Source organism: Danaus plexippus, chromosome 20 (assembly GCF_018135715.1).
Source record: "Danaus plexippus chromosome 20, MEX_DaPlex, whole genome shotgun sequence".
NCBI classification, from domain to species: domain Eukaryota; kingdom Metazoa; phylum Arthropoda; class Insecta; order Lepidoptera; family Nymphalidae; genus Danaus; species Danaus plexippus.
The window spans coordinates 6,395,902-6,416,752 of NC_083550.1; the positions used below are offsets into that span (position 1 = coordinate 6,395,902).

Below are 20,851 nucleotides of genomic sequence, written 5' to 3' on the forward strand. Positions count from 1 at the left end.
GTCCTTATGTCTGATTGTCCATTGATTAAAAGGGGTTGCAGAAATTAATCCGTGCATTTCTGCATACACTCTCCGCGATGTATCCTTTAAATGCCAATGGTTTAGCTGCTTGACGCCTCTGCTCAACACTGCCTAAATTGGTTTTAAAAAAGTTGTGATCATAGTCCAAAGCTGTAGGAAGACATTTGGCAGCTTTTCCACACACGACTGGAGCTATGTTTGGTATACAGAGAAACTGTCCTTTCAGTAAAATAGTACAGTTCTTTCAACTCATATTTCAAAGAACTAAAGCAATCGTTACTGTTACAATAGTACGCTTAATATATTTATTTCAATTGTATTGAAAATACGGTCTTTTTATGTTAAATGTAATGAAACAAGTTTCTACAAATATACAATTTATTTTTTGTTACACAATTAAATAGATCAAAGTTTTTACAGTTTTATTTACAACGTCAAATTTCGTGTTCAATCTGAAGACGCTGAAGTACTTAGTACTTCCTGAAATTATTTCTTAGTCAATTTACTGAAAAATTTTGGTTTTTGTAGTAAATGTTCCGTAGATTTAGAACAGTATACTCCATTTTGTATTAAATATAAAAAAAATATATAAGAATCGTCTACTAGACAACATGAAAAGATATTTCCGGTTTCAAAGTAATAATTTTCTTTATAGTTTTTTATTTACAAAAAAATATAAAGGCATAACACCATATTGGATATTAATGTAACACATTCACAGATTCATCGCAAACACAAAGAAACCGAACCTTAACTCATCGTCAAAGAAAGTGGCGCCATCTCTTTTTACGACGACGTAAACGAGGCTTAAATAATGACTACAAGGCAAATATGGCTGTCACTAACCTATGATACATTAAATAAATATTGCTTAATTATCTGTTGGAATGTATATTTATTTTTATAATTATTATTTATTTACAATGAAAATAATATTTAGTCAATGAAATTAATTTATAAGGCGATGATTGAACTGGATATGGTTCGCAAATCGATTAAATAATGACGTCTAAAAATATATGTTACTGATTAAGACATATTGAATTGCAAATATATGTTAATATTTATTAGACAACTAGTAACTGCAAATTTCCTCATTATAACAAAAAAAAAACAAGCTGTTCTGAGGACAAACTAGACTTTGAGGTTTCAATACATCAGTGTGGGTATTTTATAACTGTTATAAGAGACTCATTTTGTGAAGTAGCAACAGAATTACAAGATATCTTTATATCCGTCACTGACTCAAAAACATTGTGACCCAAACGAACATCAGAATATGTAAAATACATTTAACAGAAATAGCTTGGATGTCAATGATTTAAACCTTTGCCACACGAGGGAGCAAGAAGTATTTGAAACCCCTCTGCAGACAAGGACTTTATATGAAAAAATATTTCTATAATTGTTTTGTTTTCATCGTTTGAGGGACGGAAATATAATAACATTAATCACTTCCTCACAAACCTTTTTTTTTTTTAATATATAACAAATATAGAACGTGGACGTAGCAAAAAATTATCGCCTTAATAATTATTTTCATTTTTAATCATCTTATTTCTAATTCAAGACGTTATTTCCATACGATCCGCGCGTGTATCCACTATCTGGTGGTTATCTTGTAGTCAGTTGGAATGGTTTCTGGCGGGATGGTGAGGGTGAGGCGGGTGAGGGTGTGGAGGATGTGCCAGCGCAGGGTTCGCCACAGCGATGATGCTGTCACCCCGAGCAGCTACCACCTGCGGACGTTCCTCACCCTCCTGAGAAAGACGTTAAGATAAGTCATACTCTCCATAATATCATAACACTCGTGGGCTCGTGTTATAACCCAGAAGTAATAGCTTTCAAATTCGGCTCCTTTAATGTGGTTGGGTGTTTTATGTAAGTTTTTGACACTGACCAAAAAAACAACAGAAACCAACCGTTACAGAGACTGAACCGCTGTTTAATACACCTTAAAAACTAATAAACTCATTGCAATGCCTTGACATATTCAATGATATTTCGCAGTTGATGTAGAAGAGCTTGAAGAAATCTGATTAGTACTAACAATAGCAAGTAGTATACTCTGACATTATTGCGATATGGTCACTATTACACTAATTCTTTAAATGTTGGTTCATTAAGGACCTCGATGAAATTCTATCGTGACTGAGAATAACAGGAGTTCATATATATACAGAATAAGCAATATTAACTACATTCTCATCTCGTCTGTCCGTGATCACGGATGCTGCAAAGTAACCGAAACGTCGGGAGTATGTAGTTTAAAATAAGAAAAGACGCGTAGTGATCCGAAAAATATTAGTTTATTCTAAATGAATATTCGCTAAAGTCTTAGATCTCACAAATATATTATTTACTTCCATATTCGCTGTTTTCTATACGCGTAAGGTTGTCGTGTATACTCACAGGAGGCGGAGTGCTGGTGCTGGAGTATGAACAGCGAGAATCAGCGTCGTCACTCTCCGTCTTTCCCCACCAACTGACAGACAAAACGACAAATACATTTGTTACTAATTTCATATATATATACATTTGTTCACGAACATTCGGTTTACAAAACATATAATCTCATCTGGGAGTGGAACATCAATAGGAACACAAGCAAAACGTTTGGTAATATTCTTATGATGATAAGAACGCTTATTTTATTATTCAAATTTAAAATTCTAAGAAAAAGAAACTCTAAAACTTATTAACATCATCATCATCATCATCAGCCTATACTAGCCCACTGCTGGACATAGGCCTCTCCAATTGCACGCCACTGAGATCTATTTTCGGCTACTCGCATCCAGCCCCTGCCAGCCATCTTGCGCAAATCGTCACTCCACCTTGCCTGAGGACGTCCTACACTACGTTTGCCGAGACGCGGTCTCCACTCAAGAACTCGTTTACCCCAATGGTTGTAATATTAGTTATATTAGTTAATAGTTTTAATAAGACCTCATACAATCTTTCCTATTCAATAATTCTAGTCCAATTTGTTTCATTGTTCCAATAAGATATTATCAGCTAATAAACAGGTTTTAAAAACTTGTTAGAATTTCACTGTTACTTGGATTTACAGGACCGTTTTACATTTCACAGTGAACTAAGAATACCTTCCGATTTAAAATTTCCAGTAAGATCTTGTAAGTATATTGAAAACTGACAACTCACCTGTAATTGGATCGTGCTGTTTCGGGACTCGCTCTGACACCATTGTCCTCTCTCTCCTGATAAATTAACAACGTCTTAATAACAGACCAAGATAAAATAACATTTTCTTTCATAATTTTTTCTTTATTTTATATATGCATTTATATTACGATAAAAAAATTTAATACGTGCATTTTTAACTAAAAAGTTTTTGTGTGTTTTTTTTTTAATTAGTGCACAGATCATGCATCGAGAAATATTATCATGCGTTATGCTCACCTTTGTTTTAATAAATAAAAATAACTGTATTCGTCTCAAGCATTAGACAGAACCGATCATGCTTACCTTTACCAAAACTAAAATCGCAAAGGAAGATAATAAATTAGAAGCTTAAACAATTGGTGTTAATAAATAATTTCTTCTTTTAAACCATCAAAAATGCTTTCGACTTTCTAAATTATGTATTATATTACAGTTCATTGAGGTGTTCCCAAGGGTTGTGTCTGAGGACCTCTTATATACATAACATTAGTTTTGATTTACAGTATTATACAGTTAATAATCCCTCAAATAATTCCTCTATAATGAGATCATACGTCGCGTTTAGTCCAGTTAGTGTGTTAGTCTATCTACACAGTAGTTATAAGCGCTAGTTATCGTGTTAGGTCTATGTGCGAGACCTGCCGCGGTCGCTTGCTCGGAGTTTCCTCGTCATCACGCTCTCGTTCCTCCGTTGTCGCAGAAGGAGGGAGACTGGAATGTACACAGATTTAACATTAAATATACTTTGATATGTTTCTATAATTATCCTTTTGACATTAAAGCAAAGTTAAGCCAATGCATGTTAAATGTAATTAAGGCCATCAATATACAAAATCCTTTTCATCCTATACCTATCGACTTGGTTTTAGTGATTGAAATACGATGACATGTGTCCTATGAAGTGACGTACATATGACAAAATAACACAAATAAGGTAATGTCAAAATATGTCCCATCACATAAAGTATCTTAATCAGTATAACATATTTATTATTGGGCTCTAAATTGCAATGTATTGTATATGCCAATAAAATGATCGCGATATAAGTTCATGACACTGAAGTATAAGTATTTGAAACGTAATTAATACTGTAATGTGATGAAGCTTAGGTACCAAAGATATTTTTTATTTATTGTAAGCATTGCAACATAACTATTTCCTGTATTATATTAAAAGTTATGTAGGTTTAGAGCCTCCATATTTTATCATTTGTAATTAGTGAAGCTTCTCACCCATGTTTAGAGTAGTGTAGACCGGCTCTTCTGACGAGCTGTCTGGCCAGCGGGAACAGCTCGTCGCGTCTCGTGAGCAGCGCTGGCGAGCATCGTGACAGCTGAGCCGCCGCTTCGTTCACTAACACCTGGTGAAATATAACAAAATGCCAACTAAAATACAACTTCTTAAAAAGCTACAAGTAAAATGTTATAGATGAGAAAACAGTTTGGCTAGATTATTTACATTTTCTATTGACTTTTTTAACCTATGTACCCTTATGTATGTATTAACAAATAAACTTTGATTTTTCTTTGTAGAGTTAAAAATGGTTTTAAACAAACTTCGAGCACCTCATGAAGTGTCAATGGTTTCTCGGGCTTCCTCTTGCAATCGAACCTCCCGTATATGGCCGCGTACTTTCTGATCTCCTCCATTCTCCGAGGATCCGACTCCGGCATCATCATCACCAACTCGAGTTCCTTGCACATTTTCTTCTTAGTATTTTGCGGCTTCGGTTCGAATTGCGGAAGGTGCTTACACAACTTTTCTGCTGCCGCAGCTAGTTTTTGTACGTGAATGTCTAAGAGGACTGGTGTTAGTTGGACGGGGGATGTGACTGAGCTGGGACTAGATCCTGAGGAGGCAGGAGGACAGGCGCTTTGGGGGGAAAAGGATCTGGTAGTGGTTGTAACGGGAGCGGTGGGGGCAGGAGACGATGGTAGAACTATTTTGGTGAAAGCTGCCTGACTGTGGACTGGACTGGCATTGGGGGCGGAGGCATTTGACCCACAGCTATTTTCTGGCGCTCCAGGAGAGGGGCTGTACATGGGTCTATTATTGTCAGGGGATGACACCGTTCGTGGTAAATTTGGTATGGTCGGTGGGATGTTTAGAAGTCTTTGGTTGCACTGTATGAAAGGGTTCTCGGTGGGACAGAGGTTAGGGACGATGGGTATCTGGAAAAGTGCTGGGTTGTTCACCCACTCTTGTAGAGCTTTTTGTAATCTCCGTACGTGTAAAGGCTTGGATGCCATCCCGACTAATGCCATTATTTCCAGGAATTCTTCTTCACCAGCGTCACAGAGCTGCTGCACATCATCGCCGCCTGAAATTATGTATTTCACGAAATTGTAGAGAAATTTATTGCTAAATTATAGGAAATAATTCAATTGAATGATCTAAAAACAGTTTAAAAAACACTCCTAAAGTGCAGTAATGTATGTATTTTCCAATATACAGTGTGTATATATATTTATATATATTGAAAATAAATAAAATGTGAATAACCTAGGCCCTCAAAAAAACACTGTTACTTTACAATATTCAGACTATTTCCTCATTTTTTTATTTAATGTCAATGTTGAAGACAATAACAGAATAGGGTCACACATCATTAATATGCGGGTAATAAGACGAGCTCTCTCATTGTTTGTAAAAACGTGTGATTCAATAAAAAAAGTCCGACTCACACTTTTAATTTAGGCGAATATGCAAATGCTATACGTGACCATTTTGCGAAGGGGCCGACAAGCAAAAAAACAAAACCCGCTAAGGAACGGCCGAACCCTTCCTGAGGTAATTGACGGAATTAAAAAAGTAAAACTGACAAAAAAAAATTATTAGCATGTCTGTAGATTTTTTCGCTTATGGAAATTTCTTTTTTTTTTATTTCGACGATGAGAAAAGATTTTTTCTAATGTTCCTAAAGTTGATTTTTTTTTTTTGTCTTATTTAAGAAGGTCTTGTATTGAGTGTAAAAACATACGAGTTTTATGAACATAAAAAATAGCAATATAATTGTCATAGAAAAATTAAACAAATGGTAAAAGTTTTATTTTATATACAAAAGAAGCTGTATGTAACTTACAGCAAAAATTTTTTATTATCAAATTAATTATCATTATAACTATGAATAATGGTTGTTTTTTATTAGACAAATTGTTATTAATTTTCTTGTATACAATATAATTATGACTTTAAAAACTATTTCTCACTTTAAATATTGTTTTTATTCGTTCACAAAAAATGTAATTACTTTTAAGTAAAGAATAAATAAAAAGTTATTTATATCTGCAAAAAACAATGACTAAGTGTACACAGATAACAGTACTAACCCATTTCAAGTAACGTGTCGTAGTAAGCCAGTAAGCTGGCTCGTTGCATTACTCGGTACAACTGAAGCTCGGCCTCGTTAGATGGCGCTGACGTAACTACCACTGAAACAATTAACATACTGTGACTACCTCCAAACAATCAATTACCAGAGGCTTGGCTACCGTCGTTTGAAATATAAGCAAAAATTTGTAAAACTTTATCCACAACGTCATTTAATATCACGTTTTCCGACAAGAAACTGTTATACATAGCTATAGAGTGTTCATTTCATTGACAGTCTTAAATTTGTAAAAAATTAGTTTTTGTGATTGATTTTGTTAACAAAATTAAAAAACTATCACCTATAAATGTATCACTACAAGGATAAATTCTTTCCTTCCGAAGAACAAGGGCGACATAAATACCTTATTATTTAATAAATCTATTTGCCATGAACGTAGTCTATCTAAAAAATATCCAGGGTTTGAAATTTCCGCGGGTTCTGTAGATATTTTTAACGGCGTGATGTAGGGACTATAATCTTAACCGACAATTTTGCCCTTATTTAATGTTCGGTTAACTTGTGACCGCTGTTTTGTTTGCGAGGGTTTGAGCTCGTTCTCGATTTTTGAATATTCCGAAATAAACGAATAATTCATATTATATTTCGTATTACAAAGAAAATATAACGACTTAATTGTGAATTTCGACTCTTGCATACTATAAGGTTACCTTCATCAACGTCTATCGGTGGTACAACAGTTTTTGTAAAGTAAATAAAATAGCGTCGGCCGAAAGTGGAACCATGTTAGAGATGTTGTTGCGAATCTTAACATATCGTATGGCTCCTAAGACTCAACTTTTACCAATGATTTGGACTTGAAACGGATTCGGATTGTAATCTATTAAAGTATTGCTGAATTATGACCAAGAGCATCATATTAACATTGCCAACAAATCGCTGCAATCCAATTGTTATATGTGGTAAACGTAAAGAAAACAAAAGCCCAAAAAAAAAAACGAGATATGGAAATTACCTCAAGGAATAGACGGCACAAACCGGGATTAGTTAAGTCGAATATGGTCTAGCCTGCAGTTTTCTTAGGCTGAAGGACTGCGGTATATCATGATTACATGCCAAAAATGTTGATAAGGATTCCCTTTGGTTGATTGTGCACGAATTTTTAGCAAAAACAACACACTGATAACGCACACACCGTATTTTCTAGATCTGGCTCCTTTTAAATTTGTTTCTGAAACTGACGAGGTCTTGAAAAAGTCGACGCTATGGTACGAGTAAGGAGAAAATATCGTAGGTGGAGGTGAACAAGATGACAAGAAAAAACGTTTTTATTGAGCTTCAAATTTCAAAGGTTTAATATGGGACGAAAATGGCTTTGAAGGAAATAAATAGATTTTCATAAATGATGTTTGTTTTTTGCGGAAAAAAATAAACCCAGAATTATAAATAATTTTTGTAGTGTAAATAAATAACATAAATATATTAAATTTACATTGTTTTCTTTGTTAAATTTTTAACAGGAAGCGATACCTTGATTATATCCATACAAATTAAATGTTATATAAGCTATTTCATTTCTTTGGTGAGATATTTTTACCCTTAATTCGGAGCCCCAAGTAATTTTGTTACATCGCCCCTATAAGGTTCACCACATCACTGATGTAATAGCCCTTCGCCTATGTATATAGTCGGTAGAATTTGTGTTAAGAAAAATCGTAAATATCAGTGAAATTTTGTATTTTTACTAAGTAGTTCTTCAAGGAAAAACTACATAAGCATTCGTAGGAAAGCTGAGTGTCCTGTAAAAATATCACGTTAACCAAAATATCTAAGGTATTGCTGGATTAAAATGCAACAACGACTTAGTAGTCGAGAAAAGGACACCTTTTATTAAAATCAACTTATTACTTGAATGTCACGCGGAGAAAATAATATACATAAATTTGTTTTATTTACTTCGCCTACAATTTGCATCTCTATTTTAATACAGATGTATATATTTTTTGTTTCAAACCAGTTTCAATGATAACTGCCGTAACAAATCATATAAAAACTTCATGGTATCCTTACGATTATATTTTTTTAAGATTCAACTTTGACATTAGAATAGAAAATATTAAATCTAAAATTCTAATATAAATTTAAAATTCCTACAATGTCTTTAGAACTGTCATTTTCGTTCTGAAATTAATGTAGTGTTTAAAGCCAGTCAGCAGCGAAAATTGTAGTATCTGTGACTTCATAATTAAGTTATTTGAATCAGACAATAATATATTGAAGTGATCAAATAATATATATATAATTACTATCACATTTCTGTTAATATTTTTACAACACAATATCAATAAATTGGTTCGAAGTTGTTGAGTGCTTATAGTTCATGTTGGATAGACATTAAAAGTGTAAAACCTACATCTCATTTGTTTTGACTGTTTAAGTTAAATCGGAGAGTTAGATTAATTATTATCTTTAATATGAAGGCTTTGCTTATGATTTCTAATAAAGTGGTGCGTTCTTTGTATTGGCAACGGTGCATTTTATAGTTATAATAGTGTTTAGTTAATATAATTTTATAGTGTATTCGGTTATAAATACACTATGTATAGTATAAACCGTATATATGCGAGTTAAAACTGAGTTTCAGTAAAGTGATGATGTCGTTTTAATAACGGTAAAGAAACGACCGTTTCGTAACATTTTTGTACGATAAAAATGATTTTTAAACAAAACTATATATTGATAAAAAAATTTCATCATGTATATATGCAATTAAATTTATTGTTAAAATACAAAAGATGCCCGTCAATGTAAACAAACACATACAGACGAAGATTATTTGTCCGTTCGATATTCCTACATAGCCGGTGCGTGCGGCAATTCACTTCCAAATCGCGTGAGGAGACGCTCACAAAAAACAACCCCTTTTAATAACAACCCCTGCCATTACTAAAGGAATCGAAACAACCGTTACGGGAAAAAAACGTACATAAAGGAGCTATTGTTCACCAAACGGGTTATGATCAACCAATGCGGCGCTGGAATTTTATCGATCGGTTGGAAAAAAATATGTAACTACCCCCGAACATTTAGTTTTTATGGTGGAAAAAAATGTGGGGTGGCAAGCTCCACCCCTGGCAGGTAACATGATATAAAAAAAATGGTTTATTTACTTATACATGTTGTGAGATAGATTTTGGGTAAATCACTTTTACTTGTTATTTACATATAAGGTTATCCTGGGTTGCGAAATTCGATTTATACCTAATATATATTCTTTAGTACTTTTTTTAAATATAGACTTCATATAAGTAAATAGTAAAATTACTTATTATTACTATGACATATATAAAACTGAACAACGGTTGGAGTCTACAGTCTAGACTCAACACCATGTCAAAAAACACTTAAAGTATGGTGTTACAAAAAATATGTTAATATTCTACGTAAGCCATTAAAACCAAAAAAAAAAAAAAGATCATCTGAAACTCATTCTAAGAACACTTTCTCAGACACAAAAAAATACGAATGTCCAAAAAACACATTTGCATAATCTTAACAAAAAAAATCGCCACTACGCCGCGAATATGCAAATGATTTACGCGAGACAGCGAAAGGGAACAACGTATTGTTTTTTTACCATAATTTTTTTATTAAAATTGGTCACGTTGCCATTATAAAAAAAATAATCTCACGACGCATTTTTTTGTCTTGAGAATCTTTTCTCATTAATATTCTAGATTACATTATTGTATATTTAAGTAATTTTTTTTTAGCGAGAGTCCCGAACTGAGGATGGTATAACTAGTGACGAAACTCCATACAGAAATGTGAATAGTGTAATAATCTATTCTATACTACTGTCGTAGAATAGTTGTGCATATTTTATTATAAAAAGCGTCAGGTTGCCCATCTCCTACAATGTTACACTGCTATTCCATATATATTATTAAAAAATCATTCTGTCAAGTTGTCTACGCCGTTTTTAATTACAGCATCCATGCATATTTATTTGCATATTAACAATGAATAAATATGTTCTGCGTTCTTGTTACAATAACCAAAAAAAAAAAAATCGCTGAAATTTCAAACTATTATGCCAAATTCAAATTCAGATAATGAATACTAGGTGCAATCAAACTTGTTTATTATCCGGGATAATTATAAGGATAGGAAGGATCGTATATAATTATCTATCTAGTTACCGCAGTAATAAGCACCTCTACGTGTGAATACAACTAATTTATAGAATACGATGGTAATTAGGACACCGTCTTCCCCTGCGTCCTATAGACATTGTAAACAAAAACACGCCATTTGAATATCTATAGAGTACCGTTCCCATACTCTAATGACACATCGCCTGTGTTCGCGCATCCGATTAGTTTTTTTTTTTTTTATATTTTTTCGCACTTGTGTTTAATTTCTTCATCCCTAAATGTTAATAGGATTAAGATTTTTTAAGCTCCCTGGAGATCGTGACGAAGAATCTCCTTACGGTTTTAAATAAAGGTCATAGGGTTAAAGTTATACGCCATTTCTCAATGAAAGGACAGAAAATTAACACACTTAGTCATTAAAAACGACGTAAACATTTAAATGTCACTACTAATCTGTATTTCTTGTAAAGCGTATGCAATTCAATGCGCGGGAAATTCAAATTAAATCAAGAATAAAAAAGATTTGTTTTTTTACTTTAACAACAATATTTTATAGATTAATGGTTTATATTTATAGAAGAAGAGTGTTGATTTAATTCGTTTGTTACAAGTAAATCTTCGCTGTGTTTAAATGACTCAACGTTTACTCGTCGACAAAGGATCGACTCTATGGAGGGAAAGTCATCGGCAGGTGTGTTGTTTTTCACTTACATAATTAATCAGTGCATCTGTTTCTAAATTACTTTTGAAGGGTTAATCAAATATAATAAAGAAATTAGAACGTACCGGCCGACATGTGGATCTTTTTTCTGATAACATCGGATTGTAATTACGTTTTTTTTTACCGATTCCTGTTTTATTTTTGTCAATAGATTTATTATTTCTGATATATAAAAAGTGGAATGGGTTCGGTTTAAAATATTTTATGCGTTTCAGTCAGGTGGTTATTATATATTATATTATATTAAAATCAGACTGTAAACGAAGCGTATCTCGTTTCTCATTCAGGAACCTACGTTAATACTATAATGTGGGAAGATTTATGAATGACAAATTAACTCTTCGTATTTAGTGTGACGACGCAAAACATGTCGTAACCTATTATATCATACAGCCACATATAAATAAGCGTACATTAATAAGAATAAACTTATAATGTATCTTATAAATTATTAGATTGTTTATTCTTTAATTTATTAAAAATCTTCTTAGGAACAATAACATATATTATAATTATAGTTACATCGGGTTATACTGAAATGTATTACACAATTCTCGTATCGAAGTTGAGAGTGCATTTCGTTCGATATCAGAGGGTAGGTTTTATTTATTTATGTCAATATACGTAAAGGTTCACTTTAAACGTTATCAGTTACTGCTTCATTAATTAGCTCGAGACAAATAATAATTTTACCAGCGAGTTAAATTTGTCTAATTTTGTAAATTTATCAATCTCGATGATGTATCCAAACATGAAATCCCATCAATATCGGTGCCTCTTTTTGATGATAGTGGGAACAAAACAAAGCTTCATTATCAATAACCTATACACGTCATGTGCAATAAATATAGATGTGGGTTTGTTTGTCAAAGCCAAAACTGAAATGAGTACTTAAAATACCACGTTTTTTTAAGACGTTTTCGCATTTTATGTCATTATTAGTATTAGTGAACGGGGTTCGCATAGTTTTTGAGCGCATTTCGATCGAACTGAACGTCGTCTCGCCTTTTACGATCGTGATTATAGGAGGCCGGTGTTTAATGAGAAAACTTGAGCACTTTTTTGTTATTCGGATATTTTATATATTAATTTATGAATGTTCTCATTTATATCGGTATTGACAGATGGATTTTATTTATGTAGCTATATTTAGCATTAGCCACGGTCTCGGTTCTGCAAATAAAATTTTTTTTTTTTAAATAATATTTTTATTGCACCGCATACATTTTTGTTCGTCTATCGTATGTTGCATTACAACCGGTAGTGGAGTGGGGGTAATATAATAGGTGCTCAGCGGAATTTGATTCCGCTCGCGATAGCTGATTATTTAGAATTCTTAGTTAGGTACTCATTCCTTCAAATGCTACTCAGTATTTATGAATCTTTTTAATTTTGAGCATACATCTATAATGAAATTATATTCCTTATGTTTACCATACTCCAAGACGGAGACTGAACGTATAATTTATATTATTCCAAGCATTAAGTTAAAAACAGGACATTAATAAACTAAACTCAATAATTTATCGAAAATTTTGCAGTTAAATGGCCATCATTTGTTCCAAGTTTTGTTTGTATCGCGGTTTTATGAAACTTTTTTAACAGAACCATAAGGTTAATGAAAACAGATAAAAGAGCATTTGTAAACAAATGGGTCGGAGATGAATGCTCACGTCTCTTGAGGTTGAGAGCACACAGACATTGTGTTACACTTCGATGTATTTGGGGTTCTGACGTTGATGGACAAGCAGAGTTTAGGAAATGTATGGATAGAGGTATAAAGTTTCTTATTTGAGAGATATACAGTTATATAATATTTCATATCTATAACCGGACGCTCTCGCTATTCTGTCTCTACAGGATTTATCATTTTCTATTTAATGATTTAAAACCCAAATATCGGAAACAAAATCTTTAATTGTTTTTAATAGACAATATTTCACTGCAACAAAAAATTTCAAATCCTTCGCTATATAGCTCAGAGAGTTAATTTATTGACTATCAATTAAGACACCGACAAGAAGTAGTTATTTCAATGTCGGTTAAACGTGTACTGTAGCCGCGGGCGCCACACATGCCTCCATTATGACCTATCTCCTAATTGATACTCCGAAGCTCCAGGGCTTCGTATTTAGCACCTCGCCCGCAACACAAAAACAGGTTTTTCGGATGCGTGGCCACCCCTGGTTAACTATCATTAGGGTTGACAACCCGAAATGTATTAAAACATTTTATATATATTTAAAATCAATAAGTAAATCAACTGTAGTTAGCAAATGCCACATGAATATTTACAAATGCTAAAGCTTGATTAAATTTAATTCAATAATATTAGTAAGTGTAAACAATTTAAGGTAAATAATATCTCTTACAATGAATGCATGTTAATAAAACGTAAGTAGACCTTGTGTCATCCCTCGCCATCTGTGACGGAAGGGTTACGTCGGTTCCTGTTTGTACGACACACTAACTGTTACTATTGACAGACATTAATTTACTTACAAAATTATATTAGTCTAAAAAAAATATATCATCATATATATTTATTATCATCTTACTTTTTATGTTCATCAAACACTAGCGAGTTGAAAGTAATTGAAAATTAATATATTTCTATGGATTGTAAGTAAATATATTATAATAATAATGTGTATTTTGTTGTTATATGTACAAGTAATTATTAAGTGTAAGTTTATAAGTAACTGGTCATTGACATCAAAGAATACTTTTTTACGTATGCATAACAAACTCGTTTATAATAAATCAATTGATTATTTTTATTACATTCGTATATCGTATTTCTCACGGCGTTCATAATAGGCCCCTTCCCTCGCGGTCCACTATTCTGTCTTTAATTGTACCATCTTCCCGGATGTTGGTACAGAGGGTCAGCCACCACCTCACCAGTCACCACACCTAGCAACCCTTCCGCGTTTTTTATGACCTCTTCCGTGAGAACATCAAACATGACCATAAAACATGACCGAAGAGAAAAAAGTCCAACGAGGGAGCAAGTGGACATGACGTCCACAAAAACTATTCAATTCAACGGGTAAATAGTTTTATAAAAATATCATCAGATTCGAATCGAGCTTTTTTGTTTCATTAAATGGCTCCTATTTGTTTGGACCCGCAGTTTATAAGTCATAAGCCATGGTACCGTGAGCGACTGATTGTATTTTATTTTATTGAGCTATAAATGACACCGCTGAAAGATTTGAGGGGGACCGGAATGACATTTTGAAGAGCTCTTAAAGATGAAGGCCATTAGCTGAGAGTACGATTATAAATAAGATATAAGTTCCTCATTGACCCGAAATTATAATTTGTGGTGTGTATTGCAATAGAAACACTTTCTTTTGACGTAAAATAATCCTTCCAGCTATGCAGAGCGCTAGAAAAGCTCATAAGTAATCACAAAGAACTAAATTAATTCATTTTTATTATATACAATAATATCACTTAACTAATAACTAAGATTATAAAAGCTTCTAGCCTTAACTTAGTATAAGTAAATTTTCACCTACCATTTTACTATAATGGCTTTAATACCAATCAGAATCTTAATTACCATGTTTGCATTAAGCTATCCTCTACATGGAAAGTACATTAAGCAAACAATCTTAAATTAAAAAAAAGCCCTCTAACATTCCCACGTACGTTACTATTAGTTTTTTCCTAATCGCAGCCCTCTCCGTCTACAGGTGATGTAAAAACTATCTGAGAACCTTTCCGGATTCACTTTTTTTTAAATCAATCAGTTTTTTGTGCTATAGAGTCCGAACACATTTGCATCTATAATATACTGATATAAAAATGTCAAGAAAAAATAAATCTTTGTTTTTATTTACAACGCGTTTCTAAACTAACAAAGAATTTTAGCAAATAAACTCCTGTATAGTGAAAGTAAATCCGATCATGTTTATTCTAAATATATTGATTTAAATACGAAATTTATATTATTTTTTAACAAACAAACAACATTTTTCAATAAAAAAAAACAAATTTAACATTTCTTGTAACATTCATATTATTTGTCAATTATATAGTATTATTGATGTCTAGCGGAAACTGAGAAATTAATCAAAACAGATCCTCAATAAAATAGTAACAAACATTAAAGTCAGTAGACACATGGTGTTTCCGATTCGTTGGTCATTAAAATCAGTTAGAACTAATATTAAAAAAAACGCCCGCATCCTCCGGCGTTCCGAGACAACAATTAAAAACAAATAAAACAAATCTCTGCGGTCGTCACTGTCAAAAACAGGCGGGAAAAGGAACAACTGACGTTTATTTTTTTTTAAACTAACAGGTGGGAAAGGGTTAAGAATTACACATTTGATGCCCAGTGGGTTAGAGAAAGCGTGTCAAACAGATAATCAAAACATGTGTTGGGTGCGTTAATTAATTATAAGAAATTGAAAGTTACCCTCACCCGCGGTTACAGTAAAGAGTTTATATTGATAGGAAAATTTATAATAGACTTAACACCCGACGTCATAACCTAGAAACAACCATGAAAATAACATTGTTATACATTAAAGAAAGTAATATGTGGATATATTATTTCATTGATAATATTTACTAATTATGAAAGTTATATATAATTATAGGTATCCGTTCATGTACAAATTAAAGAGGTGGTAATTTAAAACACAAAGATCAAAAATATAACCTATTGAAGATACTAGTTAAGCGTTTTAGCTTAACTAGTATTTACTTTTAACAATATTTAATTGTCCAATTTGTTTGTGTAAAAAATTACGTTGGTTTAGTAAAATTAATATTTTGAAATAAATTGCAAATATATTTTGTATTAATTTATTACCATAAATAAAAAGAGATTCATGTTACTTATCTAATAAAAAATAAAATCAAGAGCCATAAAGTTAATTCCAACATCATTACAATCATCCGCTCTAGTTCTATTAATGTTAATAAAACCATCCTAAATAAATAATTGTAAACCTAAATTCAAATCGATTCGAGATCGCAACTCCTCACCTGTCAAACGCAATCTGTCAAACACTATCAATACTTACTATGCAAAGGTTTTTGACCTTTACGTCAACACAGTCGAATAAATCCCTTATATGAACCTCTAAAGGCATAGTATTGTAAAGTTAGAGGTGCCATCACGTGCGTGCATCCTGAAATGTGTTTTAAACCTATGCAATAAAGCGTATATTTGATTTGTATGTGCTTTTCTTCATTCATTTGTCCGTCAAACCGCGGAACATCTGCCTGGCAGCTGCCAAACCGAGATTAGATCGGACTTGTCCGTTTCTTAAATCAGGGTGGACTTAAAGGGTTAATGGTTTTTATAGTGTAATGAGAATTTTTTTCGTTTTTCTTTTAATTCACCTTCAAAGAGTACTGAACCTTTTGTCTATGTTAAACGTTGCCGTTAAAATGATACTTTAAGATAATCAGTAAAAAGTTCCGATGTTTCGGAACGGGCTCCGCGAGTTCTGCACAGCTACATATGGCGCTGCAAAAACTTGGACTTTTATACTTACTTTGTTTGTCCTACTTTAACTTAAAACGTTACCTACGATTGCCTGACAGATATTTTTTGCTGATAGCAACGATCCCATATTATTGCTACATTAAAAGTTTTAATTAAAGGTTTTATAATATGTTACGAATGGCTGTACCTTAAATAAAAACATATCAATAAACGACTACTCGACAAATGATTCCCACTTAAATGCCTTATCAAACTTTTTTCACATAGAATTGAGAATTTTAATTCTACTGTTTTATATATATATACTTATATGTTTATGATATTCAAGAAATATGAAAATTGAAGCAACAAAATGAGTCACGTTGATAAAACAATTTATGATTGACGCGACCCAGTTCGTTTACAGCTAAAAACTGCATTCTATGTCTGGCAACAAAAACTCATATGACAGCGCGCGAAAAGTCGCCGCCGACCGCCGTACGACTTACACAGAAATAAACAGCGTTTCGGCGCTAGCCGGCTATTATAAATAATTAATGATTCCGCTCTTATGCACGATAAAATGCCATTACGGTTTTCATCGGGGATTTGCAAAAACTTTGTGAACTGCTCGTCCGAACCGACGGTGCAAAAAATACGTTTAAAGACAGCGCGGACATCGCTGAAATTCCCGCTTTTTATTACTGACGGTCATTTGACTTCGGCCATTATGTATCGAATTAAGTGAAAACACCATGCAAGTGTACGATATATGTGGTGAAAATTCAGTTTTGAGGTGAGTTTATTACAATATTTCTTTGGTTTATCGAAAACAGACAGTCATTACGTCCATTGATTCTCTAAAGCGTAATAACTTAAATAACAGATGCGTCAGAACTCAGACGTATAAAAACACAAAGCTTCCAACAATGCTATTTGCATATCAACATTAACAACAAAAGAACCCTTCTGTGTATAGAATCATCTTTGCATGATAGTTCCAGAGAAAAGTAAAAAATACCATTTCATTGCCTTCTTATTGTTTAGCAAGACGGTATTATTTCCCAGTTATGATTAATTCGTTAAAAGTGTACAAAATTTAATGAAAAATTTATTAATATTAATATGGCGTGTTATTTTGGACGCGATGTCAGTATTGTTAGAGAAATTTGCAAAATATCTATATGCCTAATGCCTATATGTAGATTTTTATGACTCCTGTTTGAAGGCCAATTTTACTTCCAACTTTTTACGCCCACAGAGTAAATATATTTTGTTAATTGGCAGCATATTTTGGCACTTTGGCAAGTATATTAAATAATAATAATAATAAAAAAATATAACGAGGATTACTGTTTTATTTAAATCAATGTTTAATAAGTTTTTACGTAAATTGTGTGTAACATAAAACGGTATTAAATATGACGCCCTACTGTGTAACTTGCACAGCATATATATATATATATTACTTTGAGGTTAAAAAGTAGATCAACTTGTGATATTATAGCCAGCTTGATTCAAATTACTCGGCAGATGACTGTCCAGTTGTTATAGTACCGACAACTTTAAATAAAATTATGAAGCATTCAAAAAAATATATCAACTAGAATACACTTCTGTCACGAAGAGAACAACATTTTCATGACACATAATGAAACGTATAAATTTAAATTATTTACAGTATTCCAGTTTTTAATATTAAATATTTTTTCGTAATTATATTGGCTGTTTAAATTTGGTCGTTCCATTAATGACGATATATTGAAAAAAGCGAATACATATTAATTATTAACAAATTAAAATCGCTTATATGTTAAAAGAAAACAAATATAACGAAATCATATTCCATTAATCGGCCATATTGTTTTCATTTTATAATTTTTTCGTCGTTACACCTTCCACAAGTCCCGTAATGCCAACATTAACATATAGTTTTTTTTGTTCCGTTGCCAATACCGAGGGAAAAAATTACCGCCTCCAGACAAAGATATGTCGTTATGAATGTAAAAACATATAATGATAATTGTTTTTCTTACAATTTAACTGTTATATTAAAAATTAATGACTTCTATGAAATTAAATTAAGATCAGTATATAAAGGGTGACTAAACTGCTATAGGACTTGTATATAACTTCATGTGACACAAATCGTATATGTATCGTGTCGTTTATACTAAGTATATGTTAGTTGTATATCTGGTTTGTTTTTACGTGGTTTCATGTGAACGTAGTTTTTCCTTCATTTCCACGGTTTTTCCGACCTCCATACAGTGGAGTTTTTTTATTTAGCACACCGTTCCGAACAATCTTGGTACTGGCTATGTTTTAATAAACCTCACATTATTTAATTTGAAATATTAATACTGTTAAATATGAGACAAATAGGTTTATTTTATGAATTAATTTTACGTAACTTTATCGCTTACAATTTAGTGCACCCCATATTTATTGTAATATATATGCATAAAGGTAGGTAAACATATTAAAACTTTGATATCTAAAAACTTTTTTTTTATTAAAATAATCTTTTTATATAAGTATCAAGAAAGATTATCGCGGTTAACATTAAGAGTGAACAAAAAAGTCGATCCTAAGACAAAGAGACTCCGATACAAAAACATTATTACGGTCGGATAGTCTAGTTCTTTGAGTGTCTTGGAAAAAGTTAGAAAATATATATAAGATATACAAATGATACTAATATTATTATTATACATTTTGATCCCAAAACAACTTATTCGAAAATTATAACGAAAGAGTTTATATATAATTAAAGTTACTTATAAAAACGTCATAAGAATTTAAAATTCGCCACATACCGTTTGATTATTTTTTCCTACTGAGTTTTTTTCAATTGAAACAGTCTCGAGATCATTAATTTCATTCATTCATTCAAACTTACTTACTAAGTCGTTAAATATTTAACTGTAATATGTAAAAACGACTGAGTCACGTGATCTTATTTAAAGTAATTCATCTTTATAGTAATTATGTCTGTATTTAGTTATAGAATAGTCCTATCAGCTCACCTTGTAAGTTGTAATACAATCGGTTTCCACGGAACACGTAATTCTGTATTCTTAGTGCTTAAGACGAGTTCGCACTGTGACTACACACGAAGCGAATAAGTAAAAAACCGAATAACCTGCGTTAATAGTGTCGTGTAAAATTGATATATCAGATGCTATACAAGTTTGTGGTAAACATATTTAAATGGTTCCCTAATTAAATAAAAATTTACATATATATAATTTTGAACAACTTTATAATTTGTGGAATAATTTCTTTTTGAGCTAATTAATATCAATTAATAAAGTAAGTACATTTAACGCAAACCAACCTAAAGAAAAAATACAATATGTACCTACAGTATATATTTATGAGGAAATAAGGCTTAAAAAATATATACTTCACTATTGTATATGAAAAATACTGTCTTTAGATCATATTGTGAAAAAAATTTGTTACTTTTGTGTTTGTAGATAAGAAAATTAAATGTACTCTCTCGAATACTCTATCTCTATAGATGTCGTGGAACAGCACTGCCATTTGGTATTCAGATGTTGATCATACCAAGTTCACTCTGATAAGTAAACAACGTTCCTCAATACTAACAATTAATTTTTGTTTGATTATTTAAATGATCAATAAGCATGCAAAGCCGAACGATAAGCCTAGCTGTATTAATGTGTCTCAATTAACGCGTAACATGTTTAATAGTAGAGTAACTCACTGGTCCCATTCACATTTCTTCCGATGATCTTATTGGAGCCGTTGTTGGTGGTGTGTGTGGTCGTCCGTCCCGTTTCCTCTGCCGGGCTCTCCATATCTCCCTTCTCGCTCGCACACATTAACCCGCCAAAAACTCACCGTTTGCCAAACATCACCACAGACTAAAGAAATGAAACGAGGAATCTCCCTCGTGAGTCCGAGAGGTCCTCGCGGGCAGTCGCGCAGTGTTCGCCTGAGAGCGCGCGCCCCG

General features: G+C 32.5%; 1 protein-coding gene across 1 annotated transcript; it reads right to left on the reverse strand.

Annotated features, from left to right (window-relative positions):
• Window positions 1-433: 433 nt before the first annotated feature.
• On the reverse strand, window positions 434-20,851 carry LOC116773988 (NGFI-A-binding protein homolog). Its single transcript, XM_032666592.2, has 8 exons — window positions 20,603-20,851; window positions 6,538-6,639; window positions 4,774-5,528; window positions 4,441-4,568; window positions 3,846-3,918; window positions 3,187-3,242; window positions 2,434-2,506; window positions 434-1,781 (listed from the first exon to the last, which is right to left on the reverse strand). Exons 1-8 carry the CDS (start codon window positions 20,718-20,720, stop codon window positions 1,647-1,649), a joined length of 1,440 nt encoding a protein of 479 aa, XP_032522483.2. The 5' UTR covers window positions 20,721-20,851; the 3' UTR covers window positions 434-1,646.